This window comes from Amblyomma americanum, chromosome 1, assembly GCF_052857255.1.
Source record: "Amblyomma americanum isolate KBUSLIRL-KWMA chromosome 1, ASM5285725v1, whole genome shotgun sequence".
NCBI classification, from domain to species: domain Eukaryota; kingdom Metazoa; phylum Arthropoda; class Arachnida; order Ixodida; family Ixodidae; genus Amblyomma; species Amblyomma americanum.
In genome coordinates, this window is record NC_135497.1 from 328618374 (window position 1) to 328637950 (window position 19577).

Consider the following 19577-nt stretch of genomic DNA (forward strand, 5'->3'; position numbering starts at 1 on the left):
CTTTAAGTGGACAAAACCATAATATCCCTACATTAAACGATAAAATATGCAGGTTACCAACACTGCTGGGGAAACACGTGACTTAGGTCAAGGCAAAGGAAATGGCATTGTTTTCAACCGGCTACCAGCTCGCTGCTGTCTACCTGCTAACGACGAGCTCGGCTAAACTTCGCAGCCAGCTTATTGAGCAGTATGCAGAGGAAAAAAAACTTAATTGGGACCAGTAATAACACCCTGAGGAAAGCACCGCTTAAGGCCCGTTGTTGATCTGCCGGGGCCGTTGAAGCCAAGCACTCCAGGAGGAAGGTGGAAGGTAAGGGAAATAAGAGGAAGTAATGGCAGCGTTACATGAGTATGGGGCGAGTTGATAACATTGTGCTCTGCAGTGGTTAACAAGAACGGACACTGCTAGAGAACAAAGTTTTATTCTCTAACAGTTCAGCTGAGCGGAACACCCTCCGATCTGCGTGTCGCTCGGAGGTGAAAATCGCGATGCCACATTTTGTAACGATTATTTTTTCTAATCCATTCCTTCGTCCCTCTTTCAACACTCGCTACAGCCTCTAACGTCAGGACTAGCGGATGGCTCGCTAAGGCACGTCTTTAGCTGAGGTATATCGAAGGCGGCCGCGAACAATGGCGGTGGTGCGAAAGAAAGTGTCGGTAAGAGAGTTGGCGCGAAAGGCGACTCCTGGAAATTTGGGATTACCCTTTCAGTGGCGCACAAAGCCACTCGGCTGTCGCTGCAGTTTACGAGGGTGACAGGATTTGCTACTCGTTTACACTCTCAACGTGCACTTTCGTACCTCTCTCTGTCTCTTCTACTCTGTCTCCTCTCTCCCTTTGTTCTCTTTTTCCCTCTTCAGGCCCTTCAACTCTACTTAACTTTGGTCAGGTCCCTTGCCTTTGCTTTTCCGCTTTCTACTTTGCTTACAAAGAGCCATCAGTAAATCTTGATTCATCGTGGCAACAGTAGTTATGGTAACGTAACTACCAACAAGAAACTGGGCAGCCCCTCTCGAAATCGAACCGTGATCACGCGAAAGGGGGATTTGGTTAGTTGCATCGTTGCCGAAGCATCCGTCGCAGAGGCTAGTTACAGTGGTTTTCGCGCTCAGTGAATGGCGTGCGTGGTTTCGATACCGAGCCCCTTCCTCGTATTGAGCGAGGACGAACTTCTCTGTTTTTTCAGCCATGAGCGCGCCTGCCCGCTTGCAGCGGTAACCTGTTCCAGAGCGTTGAGGCTCGATGAAACGCAGCCGCACTGGCGGGCTCTTTTTTTGCCCTCGGTGCCACGCTAGAGGGCAGCTGGCACACTGCTTCGGCCTAGCTGCGATGCTCTGACCGCAGTCGATGTTCGCACCGAGAGAGGGAGAGATGGGCGAACGCGCAAAGACGGACGAAAAGCAGTTGGTGAATGTCGCAAACAGCGAACGCCGCATGCACTCAGCACGCGTCGATCGATTCAACGATTGTTGCTGCATCGATTGAGCGCCGGGGGGAGGGGGGGGGGGATGACGAAAAGGGACGGCGTCTCAGCGGCGAACGACGGCCCATGCGTCGATCCCATCACCGCGAAGAGGCCGACGCGGCGCGGAACGCAGGCCGCATTCCTGGCATCGTTTGTACTTTATTTCGTCTTTTTTTTTGTGTGCGGAGAGAAAGCTCCTACCTGCTAAGTACATATTCAGTTTCCTGACGAATTCTCAATATGGGACAGAGAGCAAGATAGGCTGAGAGGATCACACTTTCTTCATTGGACATTTTGTTCCGGTATCGACAAACCAGCTTGAGCATTAACGTTTCCTGTGTACTTTGCAAGTGATCTTGCCCTTACATGTCGTCGCAAAGAATATAAAGTAACGTGGGTCCATGCTGAGAAAAAGGTGCTTAAACTTTTGGCAAACACATGGCACATAATTGCAAACAGATACATGAACCCAAAGTTGGTCATTTGTAGCGGGACGGAAGATGCGCAGAACACGGAGCGCACACTGAAAAAATTCTAGTGGCTCCTAATAGTTAGTTATATCCTCTAATTCGTGCGCGATAAACCGGTAGAAGTGATAACCGACAGCTTTTTTTCATGGAATGGGAAAACGAACGAAGGCAAAGGCCATGCCGGACACATTTGCGACACACGATTAGAAGAAAATTTGCGTTCATGAAAGTCAAATGCGACGAAGGTAAACCTGCTGATGCAGGGAGAAAGAAGGAAAGGCGAACTATGGACTGCAGAAATACGAACTGCCTCTGAAGTCGATGTTTTTTCGGCCGCACCTTTAACAGGTGCAAGACAATTGTGCGTTGAGCTATCATGTGCACTTTACGCCGACAGTAGAATAAAAAGCTCTAGGAGGGGTGCGAGGATGGTATCCATTCGTGCAAAATACACATAAAATTGCGACAAAATGCAACTGGGTTACGTTAATTGCTGCTACATGCCATGCTTTACAAGCTTCAAACAACTTCCGAATTTGCAAATTAGTAATTTTTCTATTACCTTGCGAGTCTTTTTCTAAGGAACTATCGTAAAGGGACATCAGTAAAACTTGTTAGCAACCTGCTTTTGCGCTCTTCTATGGCGACGAACCACAAGAACGCCCGTGCACAGGGCGATGTCAGCTCACGTTAAAGAACCCCATGTGATCGAAATAAATACGGAGCCATACACGACCGCATGTCTGATACCCCACGTGTAACACAACAGCTTGAGGTTTTACCCAAACCTCGAAGCTCCCAGTCATTACCTAGTCGTTACCCCGCACAAACTCACCCCCTTGCACACTTACCTACCCCGAGGCAATCGTCAATGCCTACACAAGACATCTCTGTTGAAACCAAAGGCGCTTTTGCTAACCAACTGACTGTATTAGCAGTGTAGTCAAGTAGCAGAAAAAGTTCATGTTTCTTCTTTGGACTTTTTCGCTTTTTATATTCGAGCTCTTACTCTAAAAGCACGTATTTCTTCCAAGTCCGTACCATTCTATATATTAACGGCGCTAGTTTTTCCTGTCGTTTTAGTCATTTCTTTCGGTGCGCGTAGGCCAAGCTTGAAGCGACGCACATAGCCTGTGCCCCAATCCACTCCCGAGCGAGATGAATAGAACAAACAGGCTCGAGTTGTTGAAGCCAGGCCCGCTGATGAACAATTTATGGGGTTTATGAGCCACTGGAGTAATGGCGATTTTGCTCTCATGATGCAGGTGCAAGTATACGCCCGCTGTTTTCTTAAAGGGCCTAAATTTTTAGTGCGGGTTTTCGTGTTTGTAATGATGCGTAATACATTCTTATAGATGGTTTAACACTTGGTATGCTCCTATGACCGATAAATAATTTATAATCGCATTTCTTCCTCGTGCTGTTTCGGATTCGGTTTCAACAGCCGAATGAGCACTCTGATGTCGAAGTGCATTTACAGGTCACGTGAGAGATGAAAAACGTCCATATAATCGCCGCTTCCACATTCGTTGTCATTCCGACTCTTGAGGAAGGCTGGCTTCACCACTGAAGTAAATTAAAACTGTAACGCAGCGATTATATGGACTTTTTTCATGTCTCACGTGACACAAAAGCACTCCGACGTCACAGCTATAGTTCGGCTGTTGAAACCGAAACCGAAACAGCACGAAAGAAAAAATTCGACTATAAATTATTTAGCGGTCCTAGGCGAATACCACATGGTGATTCATGCGTAGTAGTGTCTTACGCATCATTGTAGAGAAGAAAATATGCCACCAAAATTAGGTGTCAAAGTTCTTTTAGCCCAAGACTCCTCAAGACTGGACGCGCACGCAAGAAGTGCACGCGGTTTTCGCATCAATTCTTAGGAGGATTATGGCCCGAGCGGCATGTTCCGACAAACTTTGTTTGCCCGCAGTTTTGAGCTTACTTTTTAGCAGAATCTGTGAGCCGATGTAGGTCAATTGCAAGGGGCATGTAATTTTCACCGTGTTACAGTGGGAGGGTTTAATCCCTCGATATATTTTTATTGCGAATGCGCGCGAAGCGAGCTCATAAAGCACGCCGCTGTATGGCGCAGTCCTCACTGGAGAAGGGATGTGATGACCGCCGGCCACGGCACGCCGCCGCCCACCGGTACCGATAAGGCTGCTCCACAAGCAACGACATGGACGCCCTGTTTATCTGCAAATAAAGTGTCCGCAAGCATGTGCTTACGCCGGTGTTTGCATTATGCAAACACCGAAAAAGGCCACTGACCGTAAAGGCAGACGTTGCCCTTTAACGTTGAAGGCAGCAGCGGCACCCCACAGGGGTCAGTCCTCTCGCCGCTGCTCTTCAATATAACACTAATTCCCATGGCCAAGGCGTTAAACGCAGTACCTAATCTCTCGCACTCCTTCTATGCCGACGACATTAAACTGCGGCCAACCACAGGAAATGCAGGAGTGCCGGAGCCATAGAAAAAATATTGCAGGCCGGTGCCGACCTGGTGGCAGCGCATGCTGCAACCGTCGGCCTGGCCTGCTCCCCTACCAAATCCGAGTTACTCATTCTTCGACCACCTAGATGTAGGACGGACCTAGCCCCCCCGCCTCCAATACTGCTCACGTTGGACGGCACCCCCATCCCAGAAGTGGAAAAGGTCCGAATCCTAGGCATACTACTCCAGAGCAACGGCAAGAACACCGCCACGATAACCAAACTCCCAAACACTCTCTATCAGACCATGCGGCTCATACGACGAATTGCCAACCGACACAGGGGCATGAGAGAGCATGACCTCCGTCGCCTAGTTCAAGCATTCGTCGCCAGCCGCATAGTATACTCTCTCCCATATCTCTTCCTCACGAGAGCGGAAGAAGAGAAAATCAACGCCCTGATTCGCCAGGCATACAAGACCGCACTCAACCTCCCTCGACACACCTCCAACGAACGGGTCTTACTCATGGGCGTACATAACACACCAGCCGAGCTTACAGAAACTCACCGGACGGCGCAGCCTGAACGTCTCTCCTCCACCCCTACAGGCCGCAGCATCATTAAGAACCTAGTTCTTAACCCAACCAACACTCTCCGGCCTACATACCCCACCCCCGGGGCCACCCAAAAGCTTCTGACAGTACACCCACTCCCCAAAAAACATGCACTCAGTCCACCACCAAGCTCGACGCGCAGCAAGAGCCCAGGAACTACACAAACGTTATAACCAACACATGCAGGCTGTCTATGTAGATGCAGCTCCATACACCACTCAGCCGGCCTTTGTTATTTCCCAATCGGCCACAATCTTTCACCTCTAGCAGCTGAATCGGTCCTAACGCACACCTCGCAAGAAGCCGAAAAAGCTGCAACTGCCCTTGCGATCTCCTGCACCACTGCCACACTCGTATTTAATGACTCAAAAACCACGATCAGAAACTTTGCCAAAGAGCGGACGCATGCCGTCGCCCATAAAATTCTCAATTCATCCCAGCCCCCCAATAGGCCCTTTCAACTCATATGGGTCCACGCGCACGCGGGCCATCCAGGCAACGAAGCCGCCCATGACACCGTCGAGCGTACGTTAACCGAGCAGGGCAAGCCTCCGAGCCAGGGAGCGCCCGTGACAGATTGATCACATAACACGAGATTTCACTCCACTACAGGGAGCAACAACTCCACTATCCTCCGCCTCACAAATCACTCACTAAATTAGAGCAGGTGACGTAGCGCCAGCTACAATCTCGCACCTTTTTCTTCCCCGCCCATTTATCACTAATGAACCCAGAGCTGTTCTCTCCAGAGTGTACCCTATGCGGAGCCCCAAGAGCTGATTTCCATCACATACTATACATATGCTCTGAGTTCCTGCCGCCATCAGAGTGGCAACTCACTGACCTCGAGCGATGGGAGGTCCGGTGTCCAGCTCCGACCCAGCTGTCCAAAAGCAGCTGGTGGGCTGGGCTTTGGAAGTCGCCGGACGTCACCGACTGACGGCCACTTCACGCGACCAAGAGCCAACCCAAGAATAGTTTAAGATATGGCTCAATATTTATTAAAGTTTACCACCACCATGAAAGGCGGCGGCAAAGAGAGTGCCAGGAATGTTGTTCAAGGTCACGTGATACGCAGACAGACGAGGCCCTATTGCGAGAGGCCGCGGTGGAGGAACGGGTACAACGACCAGAGAGCTACGCAGGCGTCAACTTCGCAAGCAGTTTCCATCGCCGCTTCGTCAATTAGCCGTTACATTTGTGCACACCGCGCTGTGATTGCGGTGGGAAGACTCCGTTACGTCTACAAGCCCGTTTTTGGCGTAGTTTTACGTGAAGCGAGACACTAAGTTGTCGCAAAGAAAGGTACGGAAGCAGCTAATAATTAGCAGCTCATGAATGCTCATGCAGAATATAGCTTAACAAAGTGAAATCTTTGTAGCCTAAGATCTATGGCGTATTCTAGTACTGAAAAAAATTTCATGTTCAACTACTGTTATTTACGTGTTTAATTTTCCTTCATCTCAGCGCATACCTCGGTAAGCATATTCTGCAAGGCAAAGGTCTGGACTAAACACAGTATTCGTTAGGTTACTTCGTGCCTATCCGGATTAATGTACACTTAAGGCCACTAAGAAAAACTCATTACTCAACTCAAAACTCTACAGCAATCACTTTTTTCTTAATTAAGCAGGCTTCCAATATAACTGTACTTAGCTTCGTGCTTCCCTTTCCACAGACTCGTGTGACGTTTAACTATAACTAAGTTGCGGCATTTTTGCTATGTTCAGCTAGGTGACCAGCACCCACTGAATTTTACACTACCTCACGTTACTTCCGCAACCCTTCGTTCAAACACCTGCCATTTCGGCCGGCGCAGAATTCTTCACAGGACAAACCTCGTAAACCACTCCTCTTTTGCATGCTGTTAAACGATTGGCGGGTTTCGTTTTGTACCCAGGCTGTTCTCTTTCACACTTCAGAGCTGGGCACATTTGTGCTAGCTTGTTAGATGCTGAAAAAAACAGATGGGTACCCCTCGCTTTTCGGTCGCTTTATAAAGCTGGTGCATTGCATTATGTATGTAGGCTATGACCGCCGACACTAAAGCATCGGTCCCATGTACTCGCGTCTTCCAGACTTGACCTCATGCACGATGTTTTCCATAAGAGATGCAATGTATGTGCAAGCGTACACTCGTGCATACGAGCGTGCATCTACAGGCATGTTGTTTTGACCGCAGTTTCCAGGCTCTGTGGCGCATGCCCGACAGTTATGTTTAAAATGTCAGTTTATCATTTTCTAGCTATAACGAAGTAATGGCCAAATCACAAAATATATCCTTGTTTGGGTAAGGAGACTGTATGCAACACTGTGCTACTTTTGTCCGGTTAGGTCGCTCGAGATTTCCTCCTTAAACTTCGGCCGCATTTATTGTTGAACACTGCAAAGGAGCATACGAAATTTACCGCCTCGAATCAGCCCTCAATTAAGCTATAAGATGTGCAAAAGAGCCAATATTGGTCGGTGTGGGACTACGTGGGTATAGGTTCGGCCCTCCGCTACAGTTAAATCTAACAGCCTGAAATCTCCCACAACTGAAATTATCCTCGAGATTTTTACGTGTTGAAACCTTCTCGAGAATCATTTCAGTAAGTGTGGTTGGAAGTGCTACATCATTCAAATTTTACGTGTCATAGCTACGTTCCCGATACGATGCACGCCGTAATTAGAGGGCTCCGTATTAATTTATGCCGCCTGGGGTACTTTGACGCGCAGTCAAATGTCAGCACACACCGGACTGTTTGAGATTGGGCCAGTTAGATGACGTCGTCTTGAGAAGCCAACTTTAAAGTGTCCCTGAATTACGTTTCCTATAATCTAACTTCTCTTTAAATACGCTCTCAATCTCCAGCGGTGCGCTGGATCTTTCTGCCTTTCTGTCCGTTCCTCTTGAACATCAAGAATACGTTAAGACTGACTCGCCAGGACACTTCAGCACATCAGGCTTTTTCGCGTTTGCTCTCTATCGAAATGCAGCAGCCGTGGATGGGAATCTAACCTGCGACTCTATGCTGGACAAGATACAGTACGCTAAAGCCACTGACTCATTGTGCCGGGTATTTGGTGTGAGTGAACGAGAGGGAGAAAAAAAAAGAGGAGTAGAGGAAGGGAAGGGGGACTCCAGGACTCCAGCTCTATTAGCTTAGCTTCTCTGCCGGGGGAAGGGTGATAAAAAAACGTACAGGTGAAGGAGGGAAGAGAGCAAACACAAAGCACGAATGTATGAGTGGGTGCAGGTAGAGGGTGGGCATCAGAGAGAGAGCGTTGCCAGGGTGGAATGCTTCTTTGAACACCCCCTCAAAAGACTACGTTAAAAAACTGTTACCTTAGGAGGGTTATTCAGCGCTATCCGCAGTCTTGCCCCCCTGGAGCCTTCGCATTACCCCTCCCATGCACCTCGCAAACACCCTTCCCCTTACTCGGTTCCTTCGCGGCTAGGGAGCAACTAAATGTTGTCATGCTTAGCAACAGCATCCAAGCGAGTACGGCTCAAAGAAGGATAACAACTCACGCAATAAGGGGAAAAAGATAAAGTACAGTGGCAAGAACCTCAGGGATCATACGGAGGCAGGGCCATCCAATCCCTTGAAAAACCATACATTCAACGCGAAACATAATCCCCGCAGCGATTTTTCTTTCGCTAAGCCTACTGCGGCCTACAGGAGGGAACTGCCGTGCGTAATCCGGTGCCGGATTCCTGATACGCAGGGAGCTCATCCACGGCGAGGCACACCAATGCGAAGAAGTCGATGCTTGTCAGCCCGCATTAGCGTGGCAACTTGCTACCGTTCTGTATGGATCATTAGCAGGCGCAGTCGCGTCTATATCGGGACGTGTCTCACTGAAACGACCTTCTGAAAGGGCTCTTTGAAAGGGCGGTCTGAAAGCCAGTGGCGAAAGGCCGCACTACCGATGGGAACTCGTGCGCAAAAATGCGCAGAAAGCAGACTTTCGCAAGCCGTGCACATGGGAAAAGAGAGGGCTGGCAATCGCGCTTTTATAATACACCTGAGTTCCTCCAGTGATAGGATGTCATGAATAGGGTGCAGCTTTCCGGGAAAACACCGCAGACACCTTATATGTAATGATGAATTTCGTGTCTCGCGTTCCTCGGACCGAGTTTATCAGGGGATGCTGCGGTACGTGCTCCTAAAGCTAACGAAAGCGTACTCTTATAATTTTACTATGGTGCGGTTTGCGTTGGGGCTAGTACGGATGGGTTCCTCCTGACCGTTAGTAAGCAGACACGGAGGCTTAGACGCAAGTATAAGAAGCCTCAGTAACTTTACGTTGCTGACGGATATGGAGCCACGCTAAGCGCTGGCAGCAGGAGTCGCCATCGCGAGTACCGCGAATAAAAAATGGCTGGCGCTCAACGTGGCTTGAACCTAGTTATAGGAGCGAAAGCTCTGTGAAGCATAGTCTCCGTTGCCTCAAATAAAATGTCAAGATCAAGGGTCGAGGTCAAGATCAGGTACCCAATGGTCATAGGCACATGATGACGTGGTCATACTACCATAGCTTGGGCCATACCATCACGCAGTTAAGTTCAGTTTGACCTTGTTAGGCATTGAAGGTCACTGTCGTTGTGGTGCCCACTGTCCCAAATAAAATGTCAGGGTCAAGGATTAAGATCAGGTACCAAATGGTCATAGTCATATGATCACGATACAGCCTTAGCTTGAGCCGTAACCATGCAGTTAAGGTCGGTTTGACCTTGTGAGGCATTGAAGGTCATTGTCTCATCCACATCGAAATCGGACGTTGCAATCGGAGGAGTGGAGCTGTGGCTCTAAATAAACTGCAGAGAATGTTTACTACATTGAAATCAGTGCGAAAGCGCGGATTTTGGCTACGTAGAAGAGGGCGATGAGCGTGCAGTGCCGCGGGACGGATGCTCTCGCGCTAGGCCAGCTGCGAACAGACTATGGAACAGACAACGGACGATTTTGCTCGGGGCTGTTACCCACTGGATTGTGCTCACCCACTAGTATGAGCACAGAGGCTAAGGTTACGGTTGAGGCTGCTGCAGTTGCAAATTGCTGGTGAGACTAGCTAGCCTTGCGACGTCCCACGTGACAAGATGCCCCGAAAGCCTCCTGCGCACTCGGGTGCCTACTGCACAAAGTGCACGTTGCACAAGCGTGCCGTCGAAACATGACTGATCCTCATTAATATGTTTCAATGCCATAGGGCACTGCTACGGTATGCAGCAGTGCTCTTTGGCGAAACTTACTGTGCACAAGCGGCTGTGGACGCTAGACGCAAGAGCTTACGAATGCGTTTTGCTTGCGAGCACCCCATGATACAGCTTTTGTTGCCTTTATACTCCATGCATACACCCATCTCGCAATCGGGCATTCAGGAAGGTTTCTAGCATGGCCATTTTTTGGTCCGGATGTATCTGCATCACACATTTCGGTCAGACAGCGATATATCCGGTCCATATTCTCAGCCTGGTGTCCTGCTAACATTCAGTTGCTAAGTCCAGCACTGGACCGCGTGGGTAGTGAACTACCCGCATGCGTGTGCTCGAATAGATGTTGCTCGAGCGGAAAAGCGTGCAGTTCTACGGGGCTTCAGAATGAACTAACCCAATGACAGCAATCGTGTATGAACGCGATGGCGGTAACGAAAGGACGTCTACATAGCAGTGGTAGTGCGAGGCGATTATGTGGAACCAGAATGTGAAACTGCAGTGCGACTAGGCATTCAAAGAAAAAACTTTTGGCTGCTTTCCTATCTTTTTTTTCTGTTCAGTAATGCTCTACTAATATATTTTTAGGACCAGGACCATCACTGAGTTACCTTGACGGTAATAATATGACCATCATTTAAATTTCGCTATTATAGTACGACAGGAGCTTCGCTGAAGCTCCTTACGCGAACAAAAAATTGGCTCTTGCTAGCATCAGAATGCGCCTCCGTTCACTGCTGGCACGTGGTTTCGCCTTGCTACGGACGGGCAAGATTTGCGACGGAAAACGTGCTTGACATGTTTGAGCTCATAGAAGCTCGTCTGCTGCTTGTTTGACCTGCCCTCAGTACTCGCACCAGCCATCTATGCCTCGCAGAAAACAATGCGCCACGGCCATACCGAGCGTGCTATAAAAAGTAAGTCGGACATAATTTACTGCATCAAGTTGCGTTTATGCAAACAAATTACAACAAAAAAGAGAAACAAAGGGCAAGAGAGGACACACATATGACGATTAACAACGTCTCCTCCATATATGTTTCCTCCATTGTCCTTTGTCCCTATTTTTGAGCTAATCTATTTACGCTAATTATGCAACACCAACTAGCCAGAAAGCATGCCCTTCTGATGTTGCGCTTCAGGCCCTATGTCGTGCACAGCACGTTCATTCCTCCAACTGCCTTATTCACACCGCCCAGACCTGCTCTTAGCTGGCATATTTTCTTCACAGCTCAAACGAAGTAACCGGCGTAAGACCAATCTTTAACAAGGCCAGTTGTGAGGGTGAAGAGAAAGGAAAAGGATGGCTTAGGCTCTGCAATAAAATATTCTACAAACAAAGTGAGATTGGGATGAAAAAAAAAACAGAACACGAAAGCAAGCAAGCGCAAACTGTAAAGACTCACTTGATCGCTGGTTCTTGATAAAATAGAGGTGAAGCCGCTCCTTTAGTGTGTTCTCGTTCACGTAGAACTCTACCCGAACCCTGTGAAGAAATAAACGAAAATACGAACAGTTAGCAGCTCGTTTATCTTCTTCAAGACACACAATAGTCTACCAGCGGTTTGGAGAGCAAAGTACACAGGTACAGGAAAGTTGAGCGAGAACGCCGCTTCGTGCCATCAGCTTTTTTTTTTTCTCAGGAAGCTCTGAATTGTTGCTGTCCTCTACTCTCGTTTAGAAAGGCACAAAGTTATTTCGCGGTTTCTGCACGAAGGAAGAAACCAGCACACAAAAGCACACACACACACACAAAATGAACAGGCAAGGAGTTGAAACCTTGACCATTTTCTGCTGCTCAGGACAGCAATTAGACAGTTTCTCTAAAGCGCCTAATAGATACACAATCAGCGCTACTTAAAATAAGCTCGCTATTACGCTCACAATTCTCCGCTGGTTTGCTTAGCATTGATGACAAGGGCCCTTCAATTTAATGCTTGGATGCGACTTCATTTTGTAAGAAAACAAGAAGTTTCTTGTCTTCCTTCTTTCGTGGCGCCGTTGTTCAACAATGCCGTGCAAGTTTCTCATCTGCACTACTTGCAAAGAGATGTCCTCGACAGCGTTTCCGTGCTTCGAGTATCCGTGATAGGCGCCAAATTAATCAGCTAGCTTTTTTTCTTCGCAAAGTAAAGGGGAAAAGTTCAGCATTTCCTGGCACACTGTTATGCTGTTGTTTAAAGTCATTATAAATATTGAATGGTATTGTTGGTTTTTAGACGTCGCGCATGAAAATCTCTTCAGCCAATCATATGACCTAATACTCAATTAACAGGGCTAAATTATTCGATGCGCAGTCGTAGCATGCACTGTTTACCATTGCAAACTGCCAACACTGACACTTCGGTATTCCATGGGCTGCTCTAAAAATTTCGCAACTACACTCGCCTCGTAGCTTAACTATGTGCGCGGAATAACTTCACCATGAGTAAAGGGCTCGGGAGAACCACTGTTTAGACTGGCGACCAAATGCAGCGCCGCCAAAACGTCGGCTGCATTCGAGAAAGAAGTGCCGACGTGAATGACAGGTGACAAGCAAGCACCACAAGCGCGCTCAGTGTGAAAAGTCCAGAGGGAGCGGCCTTCTACTGCAGGCCCGGAAAAAACAGCCGCTGCCCGAAGCAGGTGCCAAGTGTTTCGTGGCGATCATCAGCGTCTTGATATGAGGCTTAGAATGCCGTGCGGTTAAAATCAATTCAGCGAGTACGATATTTCCCATCGGGTCCCGGATCATACTTGTATTTTCCGAACGTCAGATATCGAACGGTCCGAACGGCTCTTATTATGCTATCTTTATCACTTCCCAAACGCCCACGACTGAGAGTGAAGCTCCGCTCTTTTCATTTCGTATCGTTAAACGAAAACTCTGATTTTTAGGAGGGCAGGACGAGGCACGTGGAGTTCAGTTTCGAGCAGTTCGGCTTTGCGAAATGCACAAAAGCTCGTTTCATCCTGGGTTTGTGGCCCGTTGAGTGTTGCAGCCTAGTAGGTGACACTGCCATTGCTCAGAGGAACGACCTACGCAAAGGGTGAAAAAAAAAAGGAGGCAACCTGACGCTTTAGGAAATGAACCACGGAGCACAGCAGAAAATAGCTCCGATGCACGATGTTTACCGCAGTTTTCGTGGGTATTTATTTTGTAAACAATATTTCAAACGGCACGCCGCATCAAAACAGACATTCCTTGCTGTTGGAGCCCGCCGCGGTGGCTCAGTGGTTAGGGCGCTCGACTACTGATCCGGAGTTCCCGGGTTCGAACCCGACCGCGGCGGCTGCGTTTTTATGGAGGAAAGACGCAAAGGCGCCCGTGTGCTGTGCGATGTCAGTGCACGTTAAAGATCCCCAGGTGGTCGAAATTATTCCGGAGCCCTCCACTACGGCACCTTTTCTTCCTTTCTTCTTTCACTCCCTCCTTTATCCCTTCCCTTACGGCGCGGTTCAGGTGTCCAACGATATATGAGATAGATACTGCGCCATTTCCTTTCCCCAAAAAACCAATTATTATTATTATTATTATTATTATTCCTTGCTGTTTGTTCGACGAACTCTCTCGCGCGTGGTCCATGTAGATGCTGCGTGGCATACACGTGCAAAGCAGACATGGACAAGAAAAGCTAAACACACGCATGCAGCGCAGACATTGAGCGGTTTTTGTGCGACCCTGAGCACCTGCTGGAATGGGGAGCTTGCTGACGCGCAAGATCAGTGCTTCTCCGGCGGTGTGACTCCCCTTAGCGTCCCTGCGAGCACGAATGCACCTGGCAAAGTCGATTCACTACTGAGAATATCAGGTTTCTCATTTCTTCTTTCCTACCTTTCATTGGCGCCAACATCAAGCGCGATACCCTTCGATTAGTTCCTTCGTGCTCCCATTTCTCTCCTAAACTTTCCTTCTTTTACCATTCGTTTGAACGAAAGCAGCGTACGGACATTTCGGCGGCAGTTTTCAGAGCTGAGAAGACAACTCTGAACAAGAACACATAAAATACTCCATCGAGACGATACCGAAGAAGCTTCTCAAAAATGGTTCGGGGCAAATTCCCAAGCGCACAAGCGTAGGAACCGATGCTTGTGACGGAACCGAAGAGGACGCCAACAGGAAGCGAGAGTGCGCGAGACCTCTTTAAAGCGCGCACGTCTCGGGAATGGCGGTGTACGACTGCTGCATTCCCTACGTCTGCTCGAGAAAAAAAAAGACAGAAAGAAACGGAACAAAAGCAAAAAAGACGCATGATAAAGGGATGTGGCAGCCGCCTGAAGGCAAGGTGAAATCCACCGCCGTAAATCGGAGTGGCAACGGGCCACAACCTTCAAAACGCATCCTAAAACAAGAGGAAGAAAGAAAGAAGACTAGACGAAAGAAAAGAAAAGTAAAAGAACGACGAGACGGTTCCTGTCCCCCCCCCGTGCTGCCTATAAACCTGCTTGGCTGCTTCGATTGAAGTTCCTGTTCTGCCTCTCCTCACGCGGAGCTTCGTTTTCCGGTTTTCCTCGGACATTCTTGTCCGCTCTTTTTGTCCCTTAATTTCCATCCGTGCAAAAGGCAGGGAACACAATTCCGCCGGGACCCTTATCTCCAAACGGAGTTTGAGCGAATCTAGCTCGGCGGGGAATCCTTTCTTTCTTATACATCGGAATGTGCGGGATGCGGAGTGCTCGGTGTTCGTCGCAAAGGCCGCAGGAGGAGCAGCAGGCACGCACCGTGGATGCCCCAACCTCTGTAGATGCCGAGTGCGTCCGCATAACGCCGCCTCGCTTCTTTACGCACGTGCGTGTCTGTGTGTATAATCAACGTCAGCACATACGTAGATTTCTCCGAGGAACGTGAACGTTAAGCGCACATTAAAGCGATCCCCTCACATGTACGCACACAATTATAGCACCGACTAAGTTATGGACCTCAAGGGCTCTCCTGGTTGAGTTTCCGTTTCCGAGTAAGGCTTGCGGGGTGCCTCGTGTTCCAGCCTTATTGTTGCTGGAAGGGCTAAATAAAAAGGACGGCCCTCCACTTGTGTCGTTCTATGCATTCAATGTAGCTGAGTGTTTTTTGCCCGGATAAAAGACAAGAAAGGTATGGAAACGCCGGTGACACACTGGGTGATCACTGAAATTACCCAGCTTGGTCTGATCAAGAGCACAGATTGGCATTTTCGAAGGCGAAGCTTTGTGCACCGCCTAAAGATAGATGCGCGTTAATGCTGATTTCTTGAACGTTATACGTAGCGCGTCGATGTGTATAGCGAGTTTTATCAAGCTGTGCCCATCTAACTATTTTTTCGAAATTAGTTTGCATACTTGGGTTGTGTTCTTGTCAAGCATTCGCTACTCTTACGAGCTCTGCGGCAATGACGAAAAATCGCCGTCCACATTCAGGATAACCCGTTCTTTGTCTCCTCTTTCCGCGGAGCGCACCCCAACAGCGTCTCCCAGCGGCATCGCGCTATCCTCGAAGAACTGGTCTTCCTCTTTTCCAGAGAAAAGCTGGCGGCGTCCGGTTGGGGCTCACTCCCATTTGTCCCATTACTCCCCTCCACGCTTCTACGCTGGATCCGCAGGCATCTCTCTCGGGGTACTCAACTGTATACGTGCATGCCCCGTCCCGTCGAGCCTTCCGCTCCCTTTCTATCTTTTTTTCCTACGCTTCGCTGTTTGCGGAATGAGATGTTCCCAGGCATTTGCTGCTCCTCCTTCAATGCTTGCCTGCTCTCGCTTGTTTCCGATGCGCGCTTAAGGGGTTTCATTTTTTCTTCTCCGTGGTGTTCTCTTCTGACGCTTCTTCCTCCATCTCCGCCAGGTTGAGGGAACCGAAGCTGCGAGGATCGACGGTGTGCTTTCCTTATTCTTCCCGATTCGGATTCATGGGCACAAAGTATGCTACAGCTGATGAAGTCGCTTCCGCTGTCCGAGAGAACAGGCGGGCTCTCCCTTTCTTCCTCCGCGCATCGCGAGGAGCGAACTCTCGTGGGAGCAGCCCGTGTTCTCGCTCCGACTTCGAACACGTTCCCTGCCTGGCCTAGCGTGGGCCCGCGTGTTTCCGTTCGCGCCGGCCTGCGAGTTCAATCACGACAGGGATTCGTTCGCTTTCTCCCTGTCAGGGGCGGGCCTATGGAAGCCAATATCGTCGCTGGCGTAGCCGACTAGCTCTGGCGTCGAGCGCGATGTGACAACTTTCTTTGCATATAGACCTTCGGCGGCTTATCGAGCGCCGCCTTCACGCGCGAGCACTCCTTTCGAGAAAGGCAGACGGCTGAGACAGAAGAGGAGCGAAATAAGAAGGAAGCAGACCTCGGGGTAAGGAAAAGAAATGCGAAGCATAAAACCGCGAGCGCACGGTTTAAAGGCAGCGTTCCGGGTGCGGCTGGTTTTTCTAAAGTCGCATGCCTTATGGGTCGTACGCCGAGTGAGACGCTTGCTTTGTTAGTAAAAAGGCCAGGATAGATCAGTTTTTCGATTTTTTAAAGTGCGAACTTAAGCGCAATAACACTCCCAGCTGGGATAGTTGGTTTGTGCTGCCTAGTACGAATGAATGTACAGCGCACGACAGATGCGACGAGATAAAGGGACAGGACCAGCGCTGCTCTCACCTTTAATTATTGATGGCCCGCTCGCACACACACTTCTATACAGTTTTCATATGTCCAATAAGTAAATAAAACAGCAGACATTCGTGCTAATGAGAATGCAAAAAAAAAGTGAAACAATATTTGATATACCAGGTGTTTCAGGGAAGGTAATCACTAATTTTTAAAAAATAAAGTTTTTGAGGTAACAAGAAGCAATTTGCTGCATAGTAATATGAGTGTTGGCGGACGTCAAAAAACAGGCGAATCATCTTAACTAGCTAAGTGGTTAACTAAATTCTAAGCGTTAACTTTTTAACTATTACCAATAGGCACCTGATTGCAATTGGAGATTTGTAGCCGGCCGTTAGTAATAGCCATATCAGTTATTAGAATTTCGAAACCGCCATTACTCTCGCCGCTGTGGCACGAATGAAATTTGGCTATTTCGACTAGTTACGTGCACTGGAGGGGTTGCTTTGCCGGCATACTTTTCGAAAGTACATGTATTTTAGCACGATGTCTAAAAAAACCATGCTTGCTTTAGTAGGGTACAATTTCAAAAAAAGAAAAAACAGCAGTTAACACTGGGCCACGGTCCGCGTCATACTGTGTTACTCTGCTGGTCCATCGCAAAAGTAAACGAAATCAAGTTTTTAATATTTGACTATAATAAACAAACCAGCTACCAAAATTCCAGCTCCTATATTTTTTCCTTGTGATTAGTTTTTTTGTTTAGGCAACAAGATAAGTTTTAACAACGGGGTAGTTTTTTGTCGTGGCGGAATTCTGCGCGGCGGTCGTGAATGTGGGCGGAGCTTCACTGCAGACTTAAGTTGTATACGACTACAGTGTAGAGATTCACCAATGCGGTACTGGCGCAATCGAATACTTTCTTCGGGATGTGAAGTGCCTCTACGAACTCCTGCGCTACAATGGCATTGCTCCTTCCATGTACGCGGACCATATTTGTTCTGTCCGCCTGTCTGGGCGTCGCAGTCGTGGGCTACACGTATTCGTAGCAAGTAGCAAAGGAAAGCCTCTGCTGTTCCCTCCCATTTCTAACCTCGCTGCCCAGCGTGCCTTGCAGTTTCTGGCGGCTGTTTCGCTGCTGCTGTAAACAACACTGCAGCCACGATGTTTTCGTATGAGGCGTCATATAACTATGAAGCGACATGCACACACGCACGCACGCACGCACAAGCGTCTCGTCCATCTAGATGATCGAATACCCAACGAAAATGGCACAACCTCGACTCACATGAAGCCTGCTTCCCGGCGCACAGGAGCGACGCACAAACTAAGCGCCTGCCATAGGGCGCTCATTGAACGTGCGCCCGGCAGGACGCTTGTTTGCGCCCTATAGTCGCTACATATAACGGGGAACCGCGCGTTGTTCGTTCCCAGTGTGGAACGCACGCCTCAGCTCCGTGCAAGTGTCACAGAAAACGAAATGCATGACCCTCGACAATCTCGCTAGCGGAACCGGACGTCGCACGAGAGCTGATACGAACTGATAAGCGACGCGAGGAACACCCACGCTGGCGCAATTGAGGGAGGGGAACCTGACCACAAGCTGCGTGAGAAGTTATCGCTTTATATTCGAATTGCCGGTATCATCTTGTCTGTAAGAAGTAAGGTGTATCGGACACTACTTTCGAGGGTCTTGTGCAGGAACAAGGCGAGCAAGTTTATCTCAGCGCTCTCACCGATTAAAGCCGGAAACTTATCATGAACGCATCCTAGGCGAAACCGGCTGCATAACCGGCGGCATCTTATCGCAGGCTATACAACGTGTGCCGCTGTATGCCCTATGCTCCGTTTCTTTGTTTAGTGACCACGCTCCCCCCCCCCCCCCCCCCCTGTTTTCTTTAGCGAGGAGGGTACTTTTCCTTTCACAGCAGTCGGCTTCAAATCACCCCCGCGCCTGCTACGCGGAACAGCCAACTTACGAAAGTAGTGCTTCCGCGGCTGCCAGAGGAAAAAAAAAAAAAGGAAAACACATTGCTCTGTGACACGTGCCAGGGCGTCATAAAGAAAACAAGAGCAAATAAGAGAGGTAAAATAACACTCCACCTGACAGAACAGTGGAACGTGAAACAATGTGATGTTTTACAAGGCCGAAGGGTTGATCCTTATCTTATATTAAACGGCTGCGCACAGCTTAATCCTGTAAAGAAGCAGGGTATTTTTGAATGAAGCTTCAAATTTTTTTTTTTTTTTGAGCGCGTGCGTCTAAGGTACAGAGTAGATTATGTACGGCCGGAGAAAAACTGCACTTGTTGGGCTGTTCTGACTCCCTCCTCGGCTGTCCCCACCCATATAAATTTAGGCGTCGCACACCGCATTCATGCGCAACCCCATCAAACGACAGTAGTGTCGCATATGCACCCACTAACCTGTGATTCGATCCAGTGTGGCCCACGAAACGAATGAATTCAGTCAAAGCTCGCAGCGTGCTCCTCTTACTTCTATTTGCTGCATTCATTCGTTTATACAATAAATGCAAAAGTAGGGCACATGTCACTGCACGCGTTTGTGCATGCGTGTGCGCTCATATCGTTTCAGGAGTATACGCTCTGTTAATTCTGAACAAACTAGTTCAAAGAGAGGGCCATATTATGCGCGAACGACAGTGAAACGGTATTTCTTGCGATACAAATATTTTTCATTCCCTAATTGACTTTGTAATTGTCCTTGACGTCACGCAGTTAAATTTGCAGTTTTTGAGGAAGCGCGAAAATTTTAGATCAGAAAGCTGCACGCTACCATCGCGTTAAAAAAAAAAAAACCGAACCAGAGAGAAACTTCTCGCAGAGT

The 19577-nt window shown here is 48.6% G+C and overlaps 1 protein-coding gene across 2 annotated transcripts in view; it reads right to left on the bottom strand.

Moving 5' to 3' along the window:
* Positions 1-19577, bottom strand: part of SLO2 (slowpoke 2) — a 604504-nt gene that overhangs the window by 145716 nt on the left and 439211 nt on the right. The window contains exons 1-2 of one of the 2 annotated variants that reach the window (XM_077649886.1): positions 18019-18149; positions 11604-11683 (exon numbers count right to left, since the gene is read on the bottom strand). In XM_077649886.1, the coding sequence (XP_077506012.1) occupies positions 11604-11683; positions 18019-18083 (145 nt within the window). In that variant the 5' untranslated portion in view covers positions 18084-18149. Of the gene's footprint in view, positions 1-11603; positions 11684-18018; positions 18150-19577 lie in introns of those variants that run through there. The other variant, XM_077649885.1, reaches the window with a different exon arrangement.